The 21,252-nt window shown below is 39.5% G+C and overlaps 1 protein-coding gene across 5 annotated transcripts in view; it reads right to left on the reverse strand.

Moving 5' to 3' along the window:
* The window catches only part of atp8a2 (ATPase phospholipid transporting 8A2), a 50,196-nt gene extending 29,146 nt beyond the window's left edge, over positions 1-21,050 (reverse strand). Inside the window, exons 1-16 of one of the 5 annotated variants that reach the window (XM_036217335.1) lie at positions 20,774-21,050; positions 18,819-18,926; positions 11,114-11,258; positions 6,052-6,151; positions 5,518-5,616; positions 5,341-5,386; positions 5,084-5,124; positions 2,659-2,732; positions 2,331-2,400; positions 2,076-2,203; positions 1,684-1,795; positions 1,319-1,487; positions 1,100-1,227; positions 934-1,011; positions 751-839; positions 89-133 (exon numbers count right to left, since the gene is read on the reverse strand). In XM_036217335.1, coding sequence (XP_036073228.1) covers positions 89-133; positions 751-839; positions 934-1,011; positions 1,100-1,227; positions 1,319-1,487; positions 1,684-1,795; positions 2,076-2,203; positions 2,331-2,400; positions 2,659-2,732; positions 5,084-5,124; positions 5,341-5,386; positions 5,518-5,616; positions 6,052-6,151; positions 11,114-11,258; positions 18,819-18,926; positions 20,774-20,816 — 1,475 coding nt within the window. In that variant the 5' untranslated portion in view covers positions 20,817-21,050. Of the gene's footprint in view, positions 1-88; positions 134-750; positions 840-933; positions 1,012-1,099; positions 1,228-1,318; positions 1,488-1,683; positions 1,796-2,075; positions 2,204-2,330; positions 2,401-2,658; positions 2,733-5,083; positions 5,125-5,340; positions 5,387-5,517; positions 5,617-6,051; positions 6,152-11,113; positions 11,292-12,074; positions 12,226-18,818; positions 18,927-20,773 lie in introns of those variants that run through there. The other 4 variants (XM_024279895.2, XM_024279897.2, XM_024279896.2 and 1 more) reach the window with 4 other exon arrangements.
* Between the last annotated feature and the right edge of the window lie 202 nt (positions 21,051-21,252).

A 21,252-nucleotide genomic window follows, 5' to 3' on the forward strand; every position in this document is an offset into this window, starting at 1 on the left:
CTTCTTTGTTATGATCAATTGTACATTTAATAAAAAGTGCATGGATTAATGTGAAGATACAGGGGGATGAAAGCAGCCATTTGCTCACCTGAAGTCCTCCATTGAACGATCACAGTCAAGATCAGGGAAGTGACTGCAGATGCGAAAGAAAAGCAAAAATTAAAAAGTTAAAGCACAAGAATAATGTGTCTTTAGAGCCTTCAGTTGTCATATACAGTATTTCTTGTTTAAAGTTCCACTCCGATCATGTTTGGATCCATTTTAAAGTGCTTCAAGTCGTCTTTTAATTATGATTATGCTGTTTTTAGCCAAATTTTTTTTTAGAAAACTATATTTTTCTAGGATATAGTTTCTGCAGAGCAGCAGTAATTCATCAGAAATGTGCCTCTGAGTTGTGAATGAGACTGCTGGGTTGGAGTAAACTTGCACCCTTCCCATCATCCATCTGTTTACGTGCTTTCCCAATAGCTTACAGCTCCTCACAACCCAAACCAAAGATTACTGGTGCAACAAAGCAATATTAAAGCTATCCAGCCATACAGATTGGAGCCAGGAAAACAAAGACATACATGGATCTAGTCTTCCTAGATATCCTAGAAATCCTATTTTAAACTAAATTTTCTTTATGCATTTGTCTTCCAACATGAGAAAAAGGCCACAAGAGCATGTTATAAACAAGATTTTCATCAGAGTGGCTCAAAGGGGTAAATGTGAGGGGCAAGACCTGAAAGCGAATCAAAGAACACTGACCCATAGGTAATTCCTGCAATGGTGCACTTTTTAAAGTGCATGACGTTACACGTCAGAGTTCCTGTTTTGTCAGAAAACAGGTACTTCACCTGAAAAAAAAGACAGAAAAAAATGTCATGAGTTTATAATGTTGAATAGATTATTTTCCGTCTCTTTAGCCAGCAGTAATGGGGAGGAACCGACCTGTCCCAGTTCTTCATTAAGATTGGATGTTCGAGCCATCGCTGGGGTGTCAGTCTCTGAATAGTACATCTCCACGTCCTGTAGAAAAATGAAGCAATTTAGGGAAAAACTGAGCTTATGGATTGCGTATATTAAAATACATTTTCGAACATGAGAATCTTCGCACCCAATTGATGAAGAGCGCCTGTGTAAACTTCACCACCTCCAGCGTGACCAGCAGACTGATGGGGATCAGGTTGTTGTAGAGGATGATGAAAGTCAGCAGATTGTATGCAAAGTTGGTTGAGATGTCGTCTGATATCACACACAAAATGTGCTCATTAAGATTTACTGTTGTCCTTCAGCTTCAGGGTTGAAAATAATGGTCTGATAAATTGATGCTCACCTGCTGGGGATAAGTACCAGCAAGCTGCCTTTGTGTGAACTTTGTTCCAGATGGCTGCACCCACGGAGCTGACCAGCGCCATGACCAGCAAGATGCCGAACAGAACCAGGATCTGCATGTTTGTCACACGCTCCACGTTGGAGCGCTTTAGAGGAGCCTTGGTGGAGTTCTGGGAGGTCGACGAGTCATGATAAAATACATGAGAAACCGCTTCAGTTATTTAGATTTTATTATTTCAAAAAAACTATCCAAAAGTACTAAAATGTTTTTTAAATATCTGAGAAAAGAACGTTACAAAAAGCAGCAAAAGTCAGTTATCCAATAGGATTTAGCAAAGGACTTTAAGAACTTGAAACAAGCTTTACCTGCATTAGTTTAGAGTCGTGGCCAGTGTAGACAACAATTCCCACAACCCACTGGGTGTTTCTAAGTTGAGCACCACGAAGTAAGACCTGGTCTGGACCCAGGGGTGCTGGACTGTTAGAAAAAGGTAGGAAAATAGTTTTAAACATGTGAACTATATATATTTTTATGGCATTTCCTGCACTTTTTCATTCATTTTCTTACTTTTTTTAATTTTTAGAATAAAATATACTCTTTTCCATTGCCATTTTACTACGTTCAAACATATACCGATTGTCTTAGCTCATCTGAACATTCCAAATTTAATTTCAAAATATATGCCCTTTTGTGTTCATGTGAAAAACATGGAATATAAAAAAAAATGATCAGAATGGATCATGGAAGATTTTCTCACTTTTGACTGTCCAGCCGCAGTGTACCAGTGAAGTCATAAAGATGTCTGTTGGGCCCTTCACACTCCAAACGACCAGACAGCCCCATCAAATCCTCCAGGTTCTGAAAACCAGCCGTGAGTGAAAGACCCTGAAAAACACAACGGGTCACAAAAGGTCACTGAAAGACCACAAATACCAAAGTGGAGGTGAAGCACCTTCAAAAAGTTACAGTAAAAGAGCAAATTGTGCAGAAACCTGCCTACAAAGTCATATACCTGTCTAATCTTCAGGTTGGTTTCTCCATCCAGGTTAGAGGTCTCAGTGTAGCACATGGCCTGCGGCTCACTGTGGAGAGGAGGGTGAAGCTTCATCAAAACACTGAACATCTTAGAAATAGTCCTCAAAGCAAGAAAGCAAGAAAAGTATTGATTGTCAAAAAAAGTTGATTATTTTAAGGCAATACTTTTTAGTAAAAATAAAAAAAAACTGTTCTTAAACACAACGAAATTGAATTAATAATATAAGGAGAAATTAAATCAGTGTCAAGAAAACGATGAGGAAACAGCTATGATTGACAATACACAGTCACACATAAAGTCTGACCTTGAGGACACAATAACCATATCAGCTGGAAGGTGCTGGCCATTGGTCACCTTCACAATATCACCTACTGCCACCTTGTGGCCAGGGAACAGTAGTGCATCAGCAAGATGAGGGAGGGGGTACCAGGGGTCAGAGCAGGGTGCAAAACAGAAGAGGGGTTGAGAGAGGAGAAACCAGAAAGTCAGGTTAATCAGTGACAAGAAACAACAGAGAGCGAGTACAGAAAGTGCTTTGCATTAAGACCAGGCTGCAGAGATGAGGATAAACGTGCAGCTTTAGGACAGAAAAGTTAAACTAAGCACAAAAATTTAAAGACAAAATGCAAGCCAGTAACTTTCATATTAACAAATTAGAATAAATTGCTATAAATGTACATTTTATAGAGAAAATTCAAATTTCAATGCATGTAAATATCCTAAAAGCAGAAAACATGACAGGTCTGTGCAGAGCAGTTTTTCTAAAAGTCCTTATAAACCATAAACTCATAGAAGAGGTGTAAAAAGACAATCACTACATAATGCTGCAAAGTGGAAAAACACAAGCAAGAACACAGCCAGGTATGACCAAAGCAATAAAGCACATTATTCTGGATTTTTGCTTCCCTTGGAGAAGCAGCCAGAAAATTGCTTTTTAAAGCATGCAGGGCGTGCACTGCAATTCTAGGGGGTGTTAACGGCAGCAATTTCATTCTATAAACAAAGATTTTTTTGTTTCTAATTTTAACATGATTAAAGCATCCATTCTGCTAATTCTAACATTTATTTTTGTATACTTATTACCAAATAAATAAACCGTCTTTTAGAAGTGAAAAACATTTAGGACTCAAATCTACTTAAAAAAAATGTAAATTTAAGGGATTTTACAAGGAAAAGTGTCAATATTTTAATTTAAATAATAACAAAAAAAAAAGACAAACCTCAATAGTAAAAAGGACGCGTTTCAAAGAAAGCATGCCCCAGTTTCTCCACATTAAAGTGGACATTGATAGGTTGGGACGGCAGCTGGAACAAATTCTCTTAAATGTCATCATGAGAAGCAACAACAGAGTCTAATTCCTGTTAAACACACTTGTCACCCACATAACAAGCCCTCAAATTTGATTTTTATTCAACCTAATGGAGTGTGGCTGTGCACAGCTGGGTTTGGTTAAACGGGACATTCACCAGGAAAAAAACAAATCTGTGAAACTATTTAGGCACTGAACTGAAATTGATTGTTGGACTCTGACATACAGGCATTCCTCAGCTAAAGCCTTAGTAGTCACATGCTGCTTTACGGGGGGTTGATGGATACGAGTGCTGCGGGTTTTTGGGTTGTCCGAACCCGTAGGGGGTCGTAGACAGGAGAAGCCACATCTTAAGGGAAATGCTGGTGAGTCTTGCAGCTCTTGAATCCACCTTAAGGGACGTCGTAAAATTGAAACATATTGTTGTCGTGCGTGGGAAGTGTATTGTGAATATATCGCGATACGTATTGTATTGTGAGACACATATTGTATCGCCAGACTTGCCAATACACACCTCTAATAAGTATTCTCAAATATAAAAAAAAACAAAGGTCCAACTGCTTACTTGCATGAACGTTTTATTTGAAAACACGTCTTATTTTGCTCTCAGTGCACGTCTTGGTGTCCCTGTACATGGCACGTTGCTACTATGATGTCATCAATGTGCGACTTTGTAGTTCTTAACAGAACTAACCACAAAGCCACAGCTATTATAAGGGATATGTAAGGGATAAAGTCCAATGAGGTGTTCACTGTCATAGGGCTGGTCACGTCAGATGGTAAATTATGAAATAATATATTTCATCATATTTATTATGGTATTAATAAGACGTTTGTGGTCAATACTTTTTGGATTGTTCAGAAAAGTGTTCCTACTATTTTTGTGAAATTAGAGCTCTCTGGAACTGATGTTTTGTCTTGTTTTTTTTCTTCAAATTGTTCAAGACTGAAATAATAGCCCTTTGTAGTTTAAAAATAAAGATTGGAAATCTTTTATAATAAGAAAGCTTCATAAAGCAACTTCTTTGCTTATGTTTTGATCTTTTTTATGGTATTGCAATGTCACAAATTTAAATTAAAATACCCAAAAATTAGGATTTCCACTGCAGTTATTAGGTTTGATTAAAAATAGATAAATTAACTACAGGTCATGATTAATTAAAAAAGAATTGCATTACAGTGCTAATTTCCTCAATGCCTCGTACAGATTTGCCAGTTTCTTTGCTCAGAGACAGCCCGTATCCACCTGTAAGGGCAGTTGTGACTAAAGCTTTAGGTAGCTCAACTTCAGTTTGTGTTTTATCAAGATTCTCTTATGTCATTCCTGCTGATGTGATCAAATGAGCACGATGAAAGGAGAAAAAGCAGAGGAGTGAAACACGAGATAGCCAAAGCTGAACTATGTGATGATAGGGATACCTGTTTCCAAATGATCGTCTGCCAAGCTCCGTTCCGCAGCACTAAGAGACAAGGACACACAGCCGTCAGTCAGCCTATAGAGCACGTCTCATGCAGAATTCATGGCCGCTAAACTTTTGTGGCTTGCACCATAATGAGTGACACACAACAGCCATTCATCCAGCCATGAAAGGAAAACAAAACCCAAGCAAATAGACGCAAGCGCACTCATGGAAACCCAAACAGTTAATGCACTTTCGCCAGCTCACTCACTATACCTGTCGTCTTCTTCTTGTTCACTGTGTTGTCTGCTTTGTGTCTTTTCTGCAAGGAGACAAACAGAGGGCCATCAGATTTTGTTTCCTTTTTAGGTGACCTCATGCTGACCTGCTACTTTAAAGATTTACAAGTGATTCAAGAGGCAAACAGGATCTCGTTACTGATGGGGAACTCACATAGTCCTCTATGATCTCTTTAATCCCAGCCACAGTGAGGATGAAGATGAGCGGGACAAGGGTGGTGTAGCGACCAGTGGGGGATACATCTGGGATTTGCTGATGATGGAGAAACAGTTTGTGAGATATTAATCACTTGCTTCAGACACAAAAAAAGATTTTCATTTGAATTTGACACAGATTTAGAATCCATTAATGCTTGACCATAAATATATCAATTTATTGTGAGGAAATTTCAGCTGAATCCAATTTCAGAGGAAAAACATTGTAATCGGATCTACATAATCAGTTTATAGTGTCTCACTGTAGTACTGAAGTACAGTATTCTATTGCTCTGAATATATCAAAAAGAAGTAAGAAATGTGTTTTTTCTTTGAGGATTTTTCCTGAAATAATGTACTATAAACATACGAAGGAGGATATTTTTTCCAATAGACTCTGCAGGCTCAGTCATGGAAAAGCTGCACAGACCACAGAATCAAAGTGAAACCAGAGATGCAGTGTTGGCAGCTGCTGTTGTGAGTGCAGCTTTACCTGCATAAGTGCAATGAACAGGAAGAAGGCGTTCGCTGCCCGCCTGATCTGCTCGTACAGGAACCGGGGTAGAAAGGTGAGAACCCCATACTTGGTGGTACTGCGGAGGAAGACGGGAATAAATAAGTTCTTGGATTTATGTTGAGACGGAAGAAGGCAAGAAATGCATTTACGGCAATAGGAGCGTGATCAGAGGGAAACCAGGATTGGGCCCCTTTTGGTCGGGGGGGGGGCACATCTGCCCCTAGCAGGGGTGCATGTGTGCACACGTGGCGGGGGTCCTCACATCTAATGCTCCCTTAAATGCAGATGTTTGAGTGTGTTTTTATGCACAAAAATCTGCCTTTTGTTAAATAATAAAATCTGTTAATGATATTTTTACATTTATTTACTTTCATTCTCCCTCTTCTGTCCACTCCAAAACTTAAAAAAACCAATATAATACAATTATTAATGATAATAATACATTTTAGCCCCAAAACACTATTTTTTTCCAAATATGCTCCTAGAGTGTCTAAAATTCACATAATCCTGTTTGTAACAGAAAGATTTGTCCACTACAAGAGGCTTTCAACTCCTATCTGTTTGCTGGACAGAACAAATAAATAAAATAAATGTATAGGGTCATGCATTAATGATGTGTTCAGGATTGCTTTTTTTTACCCAACATGCTTTAGGGGTAATTAATTTAAAGGCGATACTTTGTTTGAACACTGCAGCACTTAAAAATCTATTAAAAAGTCCAAAGTGTCCTCAGACAGGAGAAACGGCGCCATCAGAGGCTGCACACAAAACAAACCTATAAATAGAGAAAGGTGTTTGATCCACCACTTTAAATCAGACCCGGAACCCCCAAAATAGGTGCAAAAAAAACATCCTTTCTGTCAAAAGCTGCCAATCTACATAGCGGACAGCTGCATTGATTAGCCTTGATTTAGCCAGTGGCTACTATGAGAGCTTTCACAGAAACTAAAAATAAAGTCAACCTTCAAGTCAAGGCTTTTTTTCCTGTACTGCACGGACTGAGTGAAAAGTAATGACTTCAGTGGCTTTGGGTTAATGGACAGTTCATGACTCCCGGTGTAATCTAAGAGCCTAGAGTGCATCAAACGAATAACAAAAACATTTGTCAAAAAAGGACAGCAGTTCAGAATCCCCTTGGATGAAGCTGTTTTTAACTTACATTTTGTTCACATGAACAATATTATATTAAAAACATAGAAGAGGACATTACACTTTTTAAACAAGCTATATGTCTTAAAGACCCACTCCAATCATCTGTTGAGCTATTTTTAAATCATTCCCAGTGGCGTTTAATTATGATGATGCCGTTTTTAGCCAAAATTTCAAAAACCTGTCTCGTTTTCTAGGACATAGTTTCTGCAGAGCAGCAGTAATTAATAGGAAATTCGCCTAAATTGTGGGCAGTACTGTTGGCGTTATATAAGCCTACCAACACTTCCCATCATCCCTTTGGTTTACACTCTCTACTGCTAGCTTACAGCCCCCACGACCCCAATCTAACATTGGTGCAACAATAACGGCGAGCAATATTGAAGCTATCCAGCAATACAATTTAGAGCCAGATGACAGCTCAGATGAGGAAAATGAAGGTCACACTTGTCTGCTCCCGTTTGACAAAGATTTGAGTAAAAAAAAAACACTCCGAAATGTAGTTTTAACCTTAATTTTCTATATACATGTCCTCCATCAAATAAAAAAATGTTGCAAGAACACCAAAAACATTATTTTAATTGGAGTGGGTCTTTAAAGACATTAAATCCAAGATATTGTTACTCTGAAGCTACATTAAATTAGTTGGATTTTTCATTAATTAAAAAAAAGTGGATTTACAAAGTAAGACAAAAATATCTGGCTGTTATTTTAGCAGCTGTTAGCTGTGGGGGTGAAGCCCTCCTGTTGCGGAAAGTTTTTGCTGTTTTCCTTTTTCCTTACAAATATCAGTATTTTTTTATACATTAAAGACAAACTCTGCAAAGTTCTGATAAAAGGAAGATGAAACCCACTTCAGACTTGTAAGGATTAGGAGTTACTTTGATTTTAAAACTCATGTTGCATCAAAATAAAACTTGAAAACTGTGAGGTGGAAATCTTGGCAAATGAAGGAGAGGTCAGCTGGGCATACAGATAAAGACAGCAAGGCTTTAATCTCCGGAAAATCAATACGCCTATTGAACCTTTAAAACAAACTGAGAGTTACAGGAAAGAAGGAACATAAAAGGCCTTGATTCTGCAGCCAGAGTGCTCCAGCTTCTCCGTTCATCACAAAGGGAAAGAAGCACTGCACATGATCCAATCAGAGGAGTCAGTCCACTTTCAGAGAGGTGGATCTGACTCTTTTCCCAAAGATAAAGCTCGATTATCAAACTCAACAAACTTTCAGTCAAATAATACAACACTGATTCAAGGCTTTACCCTGCCATGCTGCTTATTACTACAGCTGAGAAAAAGAACACATGTTGAAGACAGCTGGGCTGATGTTGATGAAAGGACTGTTGGTGCACATGGGCCCTGATGTGACACAACAGGCCAAAATGTGAGGAGAAAAGGTGCAAAGATTTGCACTATAGCTCACAGCTTCATTGCAAAGTAACAGAAGATCCCAATTAAGAAGAAATGTTGTAAAAAGGATGTTAAAAACACCTTTTAGGATGTTTTATCAAATCGATCTATGAAAAATGTTTTGGAGCATTATCAGACAGTAAAATATAACTGACATGCTTTAGAAAAATTGGATTTAAAATGTTTAAATGTGCTTTTTGTTTGTGATGCATGAGGGCATCTGAGGTATGGATTCGAAAGCATAATTGATAAGGATGAAAGGTGCCTATAATTGGATTATGTAGAAAACTGGGCTTGTATCATCTTCAGGGAAACGCATTAACACAAATGTGTGTTTCCTGTCATTTATGCCAGTTATAAGATTTCCTCTTGCTTCCAAAGATCACGTTGTACAACAGGATTTGAAGCCACATCCGGCGGTGCTTTTTTGGCACAAATAAATGACGAGTGTTCTTCACAAAGTGTCTGTTTTGCCCGTACAAGTGGAATGATAAAACTGTCGAGACGTGTTGAATTTGAAACTTGATGCATTAACGCTGCACACAATTTAATGTGATTTTGTCACATAGATTCACTTGGCAGCACCACCGACTCCGAGTGAACTCCTGCAGCCATGCAGCTCAGAGTCACAAGCACAATTTCGGACCCAATCCTGACGGATCTGAGGAGACAGCTTTTATCCTGGGTGCTACTGAGAGCCCGTCACACTTTTAAACAAACCGGCTCAGGTAAAAGCTTGCTGTAATTTATGTAAACACGTGTAAGTGTCTTTAATTTCACCTGCACACTAAAATATAAATGAGGACGTATTGATTAAGCAAGGCTGTCATGACATGTTGGTAAACCAAGCACTTCTCCAAGACAGTTACATTAGTTAGCCTCACTCTATGGGATTGCTTCAGATTTTAAAGTCTCACTCCAATTATATTTTTTTCTGTTGTAATTTTTTTTTTCCAAACATTAGCCATTTTTAGCTAAAATTATGACATTTTCTACTGTGCAGCATTCACCTATTAGTTGTGGGCGGGACTATTGGCATGGAAGTTAGCTTCGGCTAATTTACCATCAACCTTTAGTTTATACTTTCTCATGCTAGCTTATAACTCCTCCCAACCCCGACCNNNAAAAAAAAAAAAAAAAAAAAAAAAAGCGGTATATCAGCTCAGATGGGGAAGACAAAAACATTCATGGATCTAAATGTCTGCAAGTGGATGCATCCAAAATTGGAGCAGAGAGGGGAATCTACGACCTGCATCACAAACATGAGCTTTAAAACAGCTGTTTTTCCTCCTTACTCCTGATCCATCAAGATATGAATAAATAGATACTCATAGATAGTATCATAGATAGATACTTAACACTTTGGTTTTAACTTATTGTTTTACTTGTGTGTTCTTACCTTTTTTTGTAAAGTGACCTTGAGAGCCTGAAAGGCGCTTTTAAATTAAATGTATTATTATTATTATTATAAATGCAGTTTTTAGCTCAATTTTTTATAATTTTCCATCATCATGAGAACAATGCAATAAGAACATAATAAACTTGATTTTCATTTGAGTGGGTCTTTAAAAAAATATAGGTGAAAATTGTGAGATTTAACGAAGACTCATGATTGCTTTTGCTATATGAAACAATAAATAAAAATATGTTATCCAAAATTGAATCTCAAATTTACAAACTGTGTATTTCACATTGTATGAGCACTGCAAAGTAAAACGCACAAAAAGGCTAAGAAACGTCCTTCAACTGGACTAAAAGCTGTGAGTAAATATTCAGTGTTGGGACATCCTTTAGGTCACCTGCAAACAGACCATGAACTATAACCTATCAGCTCTTATGAAGCTTCGTGGCTTCTTTTAGTTTACAAATTATTACTAAATTAAAGGTTTTGCATTTGAGCATGTTTGATTAATATTATTTAAATACATGAGAAAAATACACATTTATAAAAGTTAATGAATAAAATTACATGTTTTGCATGTGTTTGATCCAGCTTAAATTGAACTGAATCCATTAAACTATTGTTTTTCACAAATTTATAAAACTTAAATAAAATTAAAAGGTGTAAACTTTTTGCATTTGTGCATATTTGGTTAAGATTGTGAGAAAAACAAACATTTACAACGTTAAAAAAATTAAATGCTATGTTTTGCATGTGTTTAATCCAGTTTAAAATGAACTAAATCAACAAAATATATAATCATTGTTGGTTTTTAAGGCACTTAGTTAACATATAAATAAAATCAAAGGTGTAACCTTTTGTATTTGTGCATATTTCGTTAAGATTGTGATAAAAATACACATTTATAAGTGAATAAATAAAATTACATGTTTTTGCAAGTGTTTAATTTAATTGAATCAATTAAAAATACACTCACTATTGATTTTTCATGCACTTATAAAACTATAAAGTACTTAAAAGTCAAATTCAGCCCTCAAAAAGTGAGCACAACACATCAACAGCAGGACGGGCGCGTACCTGACGTGGTTGTCGCAGAACTTGGTGGTCTGAGGCCGGTTCAGCAGCACCGTCCGCGCCGTGGCGTCTACCGGATCCGCCTGGGAAGTGGTCCCGGACATCTCATCGTCTGCCTTGCGGTACCCGGCGGACGAGCAAGAGGGTCCTGCACCGTTGGATGGATGGGAGAGAGGCGAGGCTGAGTGAGGTCGAGCGGGGGGGACAGAAAGAGGCAGACAGGTGGGTGTGGGGGGAGGAGGAAGAGGAAGAGGAGGACACACGAGGGGAGACGTGGTTTACGGCTCAAAAGCAACCATCTACAAGCAGAGGCGGCCGCCTGCTGCAGCTGAGAGGGTCGATTAAGTGACGCTTCCCGTGGAGACCTCCCTCCACCCCTCGTCCTTCATGCGCCGTCAATGCAGACGCGTGCGCACCGTGACGCCCCCGGGACCCCCCGCGTTCATAATGGATTTGCTGAGGGATGCACAATGGCTGACAAACACGGTTTTATCAGTCCTGAAACTTGCTCACAGCCCAGTGAGGACTGCGCTCGGATCCGGTAGATCCAGGGAAGCGGTTCTCCTGCAGACTCTCCGCCTGCGCGCGCGGCTTTGTCATCTCCGGGCGTCGTGATCCCCGCTATTTCACCCCCGCGTGAGCTCCAGCAGCTATTTTTCCTCAAATGTGTGTCCAGAAGCGCACGTTTTTTGTTTATTTATTGATTGATTGTGGAGGGGGAGTATCAAGAGAGTACGAGAAATGAGCGCCACAGTTTACTCCACTGCTGTAACAACGGCGGAGCAGGGCGAGGACGCACGCAGCAGCACACCCGGCTCCCTTCTCCTGCAACTCCTCCTCCTCCTGCGGCTTTCCCTGTTGGAAAGCTCCCGTTCCCGGCGAAAGAAAGTGTCGCCCCGAGCTCCGAAGCTGTCATCGGTGGAGCTGCGCCCACAGGAAGCCTTTCCTCAGGCGATCCACTTGCCTTATGCTGGGATGTCGAGCAGTTCGCCGTGGAGCGCTCACACGCGCAGGGGAAGCCATATGGAGCCGCTTCAGTGCTAAAACCAGCAAAGCCGGGGCTCCGATTTAAAGGGCCAGAAGCCCAATTTCGCCTCGAGGTCTTGTGGTTAAGGCGCAGATGGTTCAAACAATAACATCAAGCCTAAACATTGACTGTATATAGAGAACTGGACTGAGTGACCCCTCCCCCTTGTATTCCAAGCAGGAAGTAACCAAAAGCTGAAATCCCGTAGACTTCTATTGAGAACTAAACAGCTTTTAGTCATTTTATTTGTCAGAATAAATATTCTTGCTCTGATACATCTTTTTAACATGTTTTTGCTAATCCTAATATTTTTTTCATGATATTTTTGCTACGGCGTCAATTATTCAAGTTTTAAACTGATCAATCTGATACCTCGAAATGGTTTCTCCTGAACCTGCTGTCAGTGAAAGGGGTGTGACCTTTTGACATGCTCACTACTGATTGGAGAGAGTGGTTGCCATGGAAATGTAGACTAAAACCGACAGACCAGTCACAGATTACTGGGGACGTCAGGTTGCAACACGGTGGAAGAATGGCGACTGACTTGACTTCATTTGGTTGGAACCGAAAGTATTGTCTTTTTCTATGGGTGACATCCATTGACTATATAAATAGACAGAGGGGGTGTGACATCACCAATGGAAAATGCCTTACCTCCGACTTCAGCAAAAATCAATGTAATTCAGTTGTCATTTTTCCGCGATACTGATGTCGCCATCTTGGTGCCAGATGACAGTGATTGGTAAGTGTGGGTCAGAGTCATTGACAGTCTATGAGAACTGGACACTATCCCCTCCCCCCTTGCGTTCCAAATAGAAAGTACCTGTGGACCAGCGTTCAAAAGTTAACAGATTCTCCTGAGCGGTGAATCTGTCAGCTCACTCTTGATTAGTGAGAGTGGTTGCCATAGAAATAGTGACTCGGACCAATCACCGCTTACTAATGTCGTCTGGCTCCAAATTGCGGTGTTCGTAGAGTGGGAAAATGGCGACTGAATTGACTTCATTTCATTGGAACCGGAGGTAAGACATTTTCTATTGGCGGTATTACAGGTGCTTTGTCCATCTCTATATACCGGGATGGTCTGCGTCAAAGTTTCTATGTCTACTTCTGTTGTCAATCATAAGTGTGTTTATTCGAAGTCCGCTCCATTTCCCCTGAAAGCAGCTCAATAGAATATGTCAAACGTTCAAATTTGGGGCCAGTGGGCACCACGTGCTTTGATTGAGACATCTAATTGGTCAGTTTACATTTTGAATAATTTGCGATAAAGAAAAAATGTCATTAAAAAAAAAAGAGGATTAGCAAGAAGATTTTAAGAAAAAGGTATCAAAACAAGAATGATTACTCTGAAAAATAGAATGACTGAATAATACATTTGTATGTCTCAGTGGAGGTCTATAGGATTATGGCTTCTTGGAGCCAGCAGCTTTTTCCTATTTGGGTCACTCAGTCCAGTTCTCCATATACAGTTGGAACCAGAAGTAAGTCATTTTTATGGGTGATATGTCACCCGCTCTGTCCGGCTCTCAATTTATAGTCAATGAGTCAAAATCCAACAATCCGGATGTCGCTTGATGTCACTTCCACCCTACAGTAAACGCCTCTCTAAGTCCAACGTACATATTTCCACTTTTCAAACCCTGTTATCACCCAGTATGGAAGTACTCATCCTCCCATACGTCTTTACAACCTGGCACTTCCTCCTCATTAAAAAAAACACATATAAGCAAAAGAAATTAAGAAAATTCAACCAAACAGCTGATATTTTTTTAGAATCTGTGCTTTATAATCCTGTTGATGTGAGAGTCTGGGAGAAAACAGACACATGAATAATTGATGGAACCTAAAAAGAAAAAGGAGAAAGCTCTGGCACGGCTTCTGCCGATTGAATTTCCAAAGAGCCAAAACTCCATTTCTGTAGCACTATGACACAGTATACGCACCATTCTCCTCCCTCATCAATAACCAAAATTGTATTAACGTCATTATATTCCACTCAAGCGGTTTGGCAGAGACGAGAAAGCACTGAAGCAAACAGGACAATTAGGTAATGGATGTGGAAGGATCGTACCTGTTGGCACAACAGATAAACAATCTCCTATAGAAAGAAAAGTTGTATTTTGGTTGTGATTTGTGTATTTTTAGACGTGTAGTCACTCTGTAGACATTTACTTCCTGCCTCTGCAAAAAAAAGTACTGCACTAAACACAGAGCAAGGGTCAAAGTCTGTTCAGGCCAGGCGATAAAAAGGAGCTTATCACTCATCTCCATATCTATGAACGGGCCTTTGTAAAGCTGGAGTTTGAGTAAAAGAATGAAAACGTCAAACGACTATAAGGAAACAGGATAAAGACTGATTCAAAAAAATGTTTTGTGGCATTTTTCTGTTTATGGAAGAAAATTAAGCTTTCATTTGCAATTCTGAAAACTTTTTTTTTCAAATTATTTTGAATTAAGAACAGGTGAAAAAATGCTATTGGAAAAAAAATGTATTTGCTACGTAAAAAGTAGGCTGGGAGGGCTACAAGCTCCTTGTTCTGCTCCATTCTAGACAGCTATATTAGTTTATGTCTCCATTTTCCTCGTTTGAGCTGGCATCTGGCTCAAAACTGTACAGCTGGATGGCTCCAATATTGCTCGCCATTTTAGTTGCGCCTGAAATGTTAGGTTAGGGTTGTACGGGGCTGTAAGCTAGCGGGAGAGCATATAAATGGATAGCTCTCGGTTATGAGGATCGGGAAGGGGGCGGGCTTGCTCTGCACCAAAGGTTGCCTACAACTCAGAGGTAAATTTCTAATGAACTCCCATTTTTTTCATATATATTTTAACTATAAATTGCATAATAATACTTAAAGACTACTGGAAACATTTTAAAATGGATCAATTGGTGATCAGAGTGGGTCCTTAAAGGTGAGAAACAGCAATGCATGGTCTGGGAGTTTTCTGGGTTATTTGTCCTAGTTTCAGTTATAATTTACAGAAATCCACTTCTACCCTCCATGTTTTAACCCCAGCAGACCACCTCTATCCAAAAAGATCAATAACTTCTTGCTCAGCACCGCACTTCAGGTATAATTTATTTCTGAGAAGATCAATGCCTCGGTTACTCATCTCTGATGGAGGAGAGGTGCATCAGCATCTCATTACTGATGTACCACTGATGAGTCAGCAGCAAACTCCATCACAGCTGAGATAGGTCAATTACACACACAGCAACCAGGAGATCCGGGCGTCTACAGCACATCTGATAACCTCTGGGTACAGCAGGTAAGACTAGACTGATCCACACTCAACACAGCGAGAGTCTGCCAGCCACCCATCTGGTTGCTGAGCCTTAAACAAATGAGCTTCCTTTTCTGGAAACAAATGCACACAGAAAGGGGGAAAAAACAGGAATCACACTTTTTCTAGTATTTTTGTTACTGATCATATCCAAATTTGTTCTAATATTTAAAACATTTAAAATAAAGGAAATCAAATTAAGCACATTTACACTGCAGGCGTAGACAATTTAACAACATGCCACCTGACTGTCTTGGCACTAAACTTTCACTGTTAAAAAGCAGCCTTGCCATCTGAATAATAGATAGAAACAGGCTGCATAATTCATCTGCATTTTCCAGTATAGAGCATATTACACCAGACAGTCTACATCGCCTGAGCTTTCACTCGAGAACGCCACTACCAAAAACTTTCTCTCACTAACTGCATGTGCCGGAGCGAGGCTTTTCCTGCAAACGGTTTAGCTTCAATTTGAATCCAGTCATGCAATAGAAAAAGCTTGTTATTGGAAAAAAAGAAGAGTAAATTCTGACGCTACATACTTTTAATATCTAAACCAGGGGCCTGCAACCTTTAATGCTACAAGATCAATTTGAGATCTCACTGACTAAAACCAAGTTAGAGCCGCAAAGTCCCACTTTACCCCTCAGAAAAATACACTTAATTTACGTTTGTGTGACTATTAAGCCATTTGTTAGTCAAATGTAGCTTTTATAGATTTATAATAAATACATTTCTATAAAAATATTTTTGTATTTCTATTTAAATAAAAGCTTTAACTTTTGACAGCTGCTCATACAAGTTATTTTCAAAATAAAATACACCCCTTGTCAAACAATATCCTTTTTAATTGCACTTACATTTAAAATGCAGTTATGAGAACTTTGCGTCTCAACAGCAAATAGACACTGTGGGGCAGTCAAAAATAAGAATATATACTTTAAACATATTTTAATATTAAACAGCTTTGTCAATAAATTAAACATTTTACCATCATTTTGTTTAGTCATCTGACGTCTGCATTTTGGATTATGTTAAAGTCTTTAATTTAGTGTATTATCAGCAGTGCTCAAAACATGAAAAAAATAGTTTAATTTTCTTTTTTAGGATCAACTTATTTTAAAAATCTGAAAGTAAATGATAAAATTTGACTAACAAAAAAACCCATTCTTCTTCATTCAAATGTATTCAAATCGTTTGCATTTTACTTCAAATGACTACAACTCCACAATTCCTAAAAGAGCCGCATGTGGCTCTGGAGCCTCAGGCTGCAGACCTCTGGTCTAAAGAAAAAGCAAAAATTAGCACAATTTATTTGCACATAAATTTGTGTCCACAAGGAAATATAAATGCAATGGGGCAAAAAAGTATAAGGCAGTCACTGATTCTACAAGTAGTTTCACTTAAAATGATGAAAGAGGACCGTAATGTTTAAGACTGATACACTTGAACTAAGAAAGACAGAATGTAAAAAAAAAAAAAAAATCCAGGAAATTATATTGTTTGATTTCAAAAGTATTCATTGGTATAATACTGCAGAAAAGAGGTCAACGGCTTCCTGTAGGTCTTCAGCAAGTTTCCGCACACTGAAGCTGCTATTTTGATCCATTCTTCCTTGCAGATCTTCTCAAGAGCTGTGATGTTTTGGGGCTGTCGCCAGGCAACACAAAGTTTCAACTCCCTCTACAGATTCTCTATAGGATTGTGGTCCCGGTGAGATCCTGCATGGAGCCCTAGGTGGAGGAAGAGTGTGTATTTCTTCCATTGTCTAATAATTGTTCCAACAGTCTCTTTTCATCAAGCCACTTATTTATTGAGTCATCCCAGTCTAGTTTAGGTGAACAAATCTTGTTCTTGGTGTCCTTTGACAGCTCTTTGGTCTTGGTAATGATGGAGAGGTTACAGTCAGACTGTTTTTAAGGTGTGGACAGGTGTCTCTTAGACAGATAACCAGTTCAAACAGGTGACTTTAATACAGGTAACAAAAGGAGAACTTCTCAAACTAGAAGTGATAAGTCTGTGAAAGACAAAATTCTCTTTTTTTTTTTTTTAGAACCAAATATTTTCTTCCCCGTTATACAATTAAATTCTTTAAAAATCATACACTGCCATTTCCTGGATAGTTGAATAAGTGACTGCCAAATACTTATATTGCCTCTCTGTATGTTTGAATAAATTCATGTTCTTGTCTTGGCAAAAAGAGCAACAGCGTTGTTGAAGTCACTGTGGCCTCAAGTTTCAAAACAGTCGACCACAAGTTCCAGCAAAAGTGTTCTCAAACTAAAACCACCCACTGGGTCTGTCATGTTACATAATTGTCTGTTTTTAGGTTTTGCATCGATGATCAGAAACGTTTTTATTCGAGTGTAACAAAACACTTCCTACCCATTTGCATGATGTATTTTAATATGGCTTTTATGAGACAAAAACTCTAATTTGTTGAAATAAATGTAAAAAAAGGCTTTTTAATGTGAAGGAGAATTATTGAATAAACTTATTTAGCAAGTGTCGTTTCGCAAAAGTAATAGCTTTGCTACCTTCCTTCCTATCTGCATGTCACTTTACCGCTGTGCAGTCAAGAACACATTACCAACAGAGCGCCGTCTGCCTCGGCGACCACAGTGTCCCATGATTCCCCTGGTCTCCTAGGTGACCAGCAAGCTCATTCCCAGGTCCGGGCTAACCTGGGTGCTAGTAGATCCATTTCCCACCTTACCACAGTAGGAAGTAAGACAAGAAAGCCTCTTACGGCCAGAGTGGACATTTTAATCCGGTCTGTGTCTGCGCTGCAACTTCACGTCCTGCTAATCCAAACCTGATCCAACAGGTGTGGCACACCAATGCCAGCTCATGTTACACCAATTAATCAAAAATGTTCACACAATTCACACACATTTAAAAAAAAAAAAAAAGCGTAGTTAAAGCCGGAAAGGATAAGACCCCAACATGCAGCTACTCTCCCGCATTTCTCTACTCCCCACTCACAGCCGTACCAACATGCAGCAGTGCTCATGTACATGCTCGGTTCAGGCATGCCATAATCTGGTCTACAACATGCATGTGTTTTTTTATTCGCGTCTCATTTGTCTGGCGTCCAGACCGATCCGGTGTCAGTGGTCGCTACAGTCTACAAGCCCATGCAGTGAGAGGGTGATGTCCTGTACAACATTTGTCACTCCAGGCCCCGAGGAGCTACGGTCCATTCTGGGTCCACAGAGCATCTCACCCTTTTCTGCCATAAAAATCTTGACTCTTCACTGTAGCTCATAAGGGCCGGGGGTTAGGGGGAAACACCTGCTCCTAGCTGTTGCACATCACAGCCTTTGGCACATGCACCTTATTGGGACTCCGCTCACAAAATGGGGGCATCATCCAGTCTAATTTGAGCAAACTCACTTTTGTCAAACCTGTCTGTGAGGCGGGCACGCATGGTAGCACCGGCGCCCTGGCCTGGGTCCTGCAGCTGAGAAGCCTCCTGTCTAATGGTGCTCAACACTAACTGCTCTGTGGGGGGGCAAAGGGAGGCCGCGGTGGGAGAAAACAACACAAGACATCAAGTCAATGTTTTCATATTGTAGTTTGTTGATGGAAATTGAGATATTGTAGAGTAACGTCATGGAATCTTTCCTCCAAACACTCCCAATAGCTTCCCACAGAGATGAACTCTGCAGCTTACCCAAGACCGCCCCCTTGTGACCAGCTCGTGTAAATACCATGTTTCTGGTCATTTATCGAGCATCTCCTTATCTCCCTCCAAACTTTAGCAGCTTGGCAACCATGACAACGAGCCATTATCTTCCCAAAAACAGATAGGTTGTAAACAGTTAACTCAGCAGAATGACTCAGATGAGCTGAGAACATCAACAAAAAAAATGAGCTCTTTATTTAAACAACTAATGTTGAGAACATTACTTTATCTGAGGGGTTAAAGAGTATATTTAAGGCGATTATATTGACAATATCAAAATCAACACTGCTTTGTTGGTTTGTCGGTTATATTTTGCAGAAAAGGTTATATTAGACTATTTATTTTTTTGAAATAGATTTAAGATATTTTTTTTAATAAATGTAACAGATTGGCAGCTCCAGACGATGCCGTCTTCTGGGATGTTGTGGCTTGCTAATTGGAGCAAAGAATCAAAAGGTCAGGCTCCAAGAGATTACAGTAAAAGCAACATAAAAAGCGTGGGGGAGATGGCATACATTTAAACAAATGTAGCAGCAACTCTCCAAGTTCATAAAATATCTAACTAAACGTGACTGCCAACTTAAAATCTGACACTTTTTTCCTGACAACTTGAAACCAAATCTTTGGAGAGAAAAAACAGACTATTAGTTTGTATCAAAGTGTTACTTTAGTTTTTCAGACAAGTATTTTGTTGTGTTAACGCCACCAAGTTTGTAGGAATCATCGCCCTGAAGACTTCATGCCCCAGTAGGCGTTCATCTCCACTCGGAGTTTGCCCTGCTTTCTATTTCTGGAAACAGAAAAGCATTCACAAAAAAGCCCAGCAAACCAGATTACAATGTGCCAATCAGAAATCGCTGGATGGGACAAACACATGCTCTTCTCTTCCAGAATATTACATAACTACAAATAAATAAATCAATAAAATAAACTATTATGGATGCATTTGCTTTAGAAGCAAACTCAAATACATCTGCAAAAATTACCATCTGATGAATTTGTTCCTATAAAGACTTTTTTTGTTTGTTTTAACAAAATCTGTTTCTAATAGGGGGGCATAAAAGCATTTAACCTGGACACCGTTTAGGTGTGATAAGTTTTTGTTATTTCTAGTCGGATCAGGAGTTTACTTTAGAAAGTCACGTGGTTTTTAAGTCGGACAGGTAATGGGATGTTATAGGATTGATTTCACGGGCCCCTTATCTTGCACCTTGGTGTACACAAATACTTTACCTTATATTTGTTTCAAACCTCTGAGGAAAACTGTAAAAAATCCAGTCAAAAGCGGTTCACATGCAGAGGCTGGAATAAAATAAATATTTAGTGATGTGAAGGCGCAGGATCCTTTGACGGCTATTTAAATATGCCAGGCTGTGATACTTGATGCACGCTCCCGCTATAAGATGTCCTTGCATTCTTAATTGGTGTCATAACATATAAATAAAATCTTAAGGACAAATGCCGTTCAAACATATGCCGCAGTCCCTGTCAATACGGTTATTATGCCGAGCACATCCCAGATCCGCACTGGCCCTTACAGGCCGCCATATGTCCAAAAGTGACAGGCCCGCTCTTTGCAATGACGGGCTGCAGTCTGAGCTGCGGTGTGGTGAACCCTGATGATGGAGCGAAGATTCACAGCAGGGGTGGGCTTGAGGCTTACCTCCCTCGCTGTGTATCTTCTTGCCGCGCCGGTTGAAGTACATCTTGTTGGTGAATAACGGAAGTCTCTTCTGTGACTGGAAGGACGAGGCCGGAGCGGTGACATTCTCATGGCTCCCAGGAAGAGCAGCGGAAAGCTGCCCTGCGAGCGTGCTGCGGCGGCCGGACCAGCTGAGGGGGTTCGGTTGTCATTATTTCTCGATTGACCGCAACGGTAACGTGAACGGGTCAGATTAGCTCAGCGTCAGCCCAAAAGATTGCTAAACGGCCGTGTTTCCGGTTTTGCCCTTTCAAAATAAAGCGTCACAAACACACTGTTTCTCGTTGCGTTTTTTAAACATTGATCAATAAAAAGTTCAAATTTCTGCTTTAGTTACAAAAATTGATTTGGTTTTTAAAACTTGTGCTTTTCCATTAAATATTGATAACATTTTGAATTTGTGATTTTTTATTTCTATTTATTCCAACACAATAAACCTG

Source organism: Oryzias melastigma, linkage group LG20, assembly GCF_002922805.2.
Source record: "Oryzias melastigma strain HK-1 linkage group LG20, ASM292280v2, whole genome shotgun sequence".
In the NCBI taxonomy this organism is placed as follows: Eukaryota; Metazoa; Chordata; class Actinopteri; order Beloniformes; family Adrianichthyidae; genus Oryzias; species Oryzias melastigma.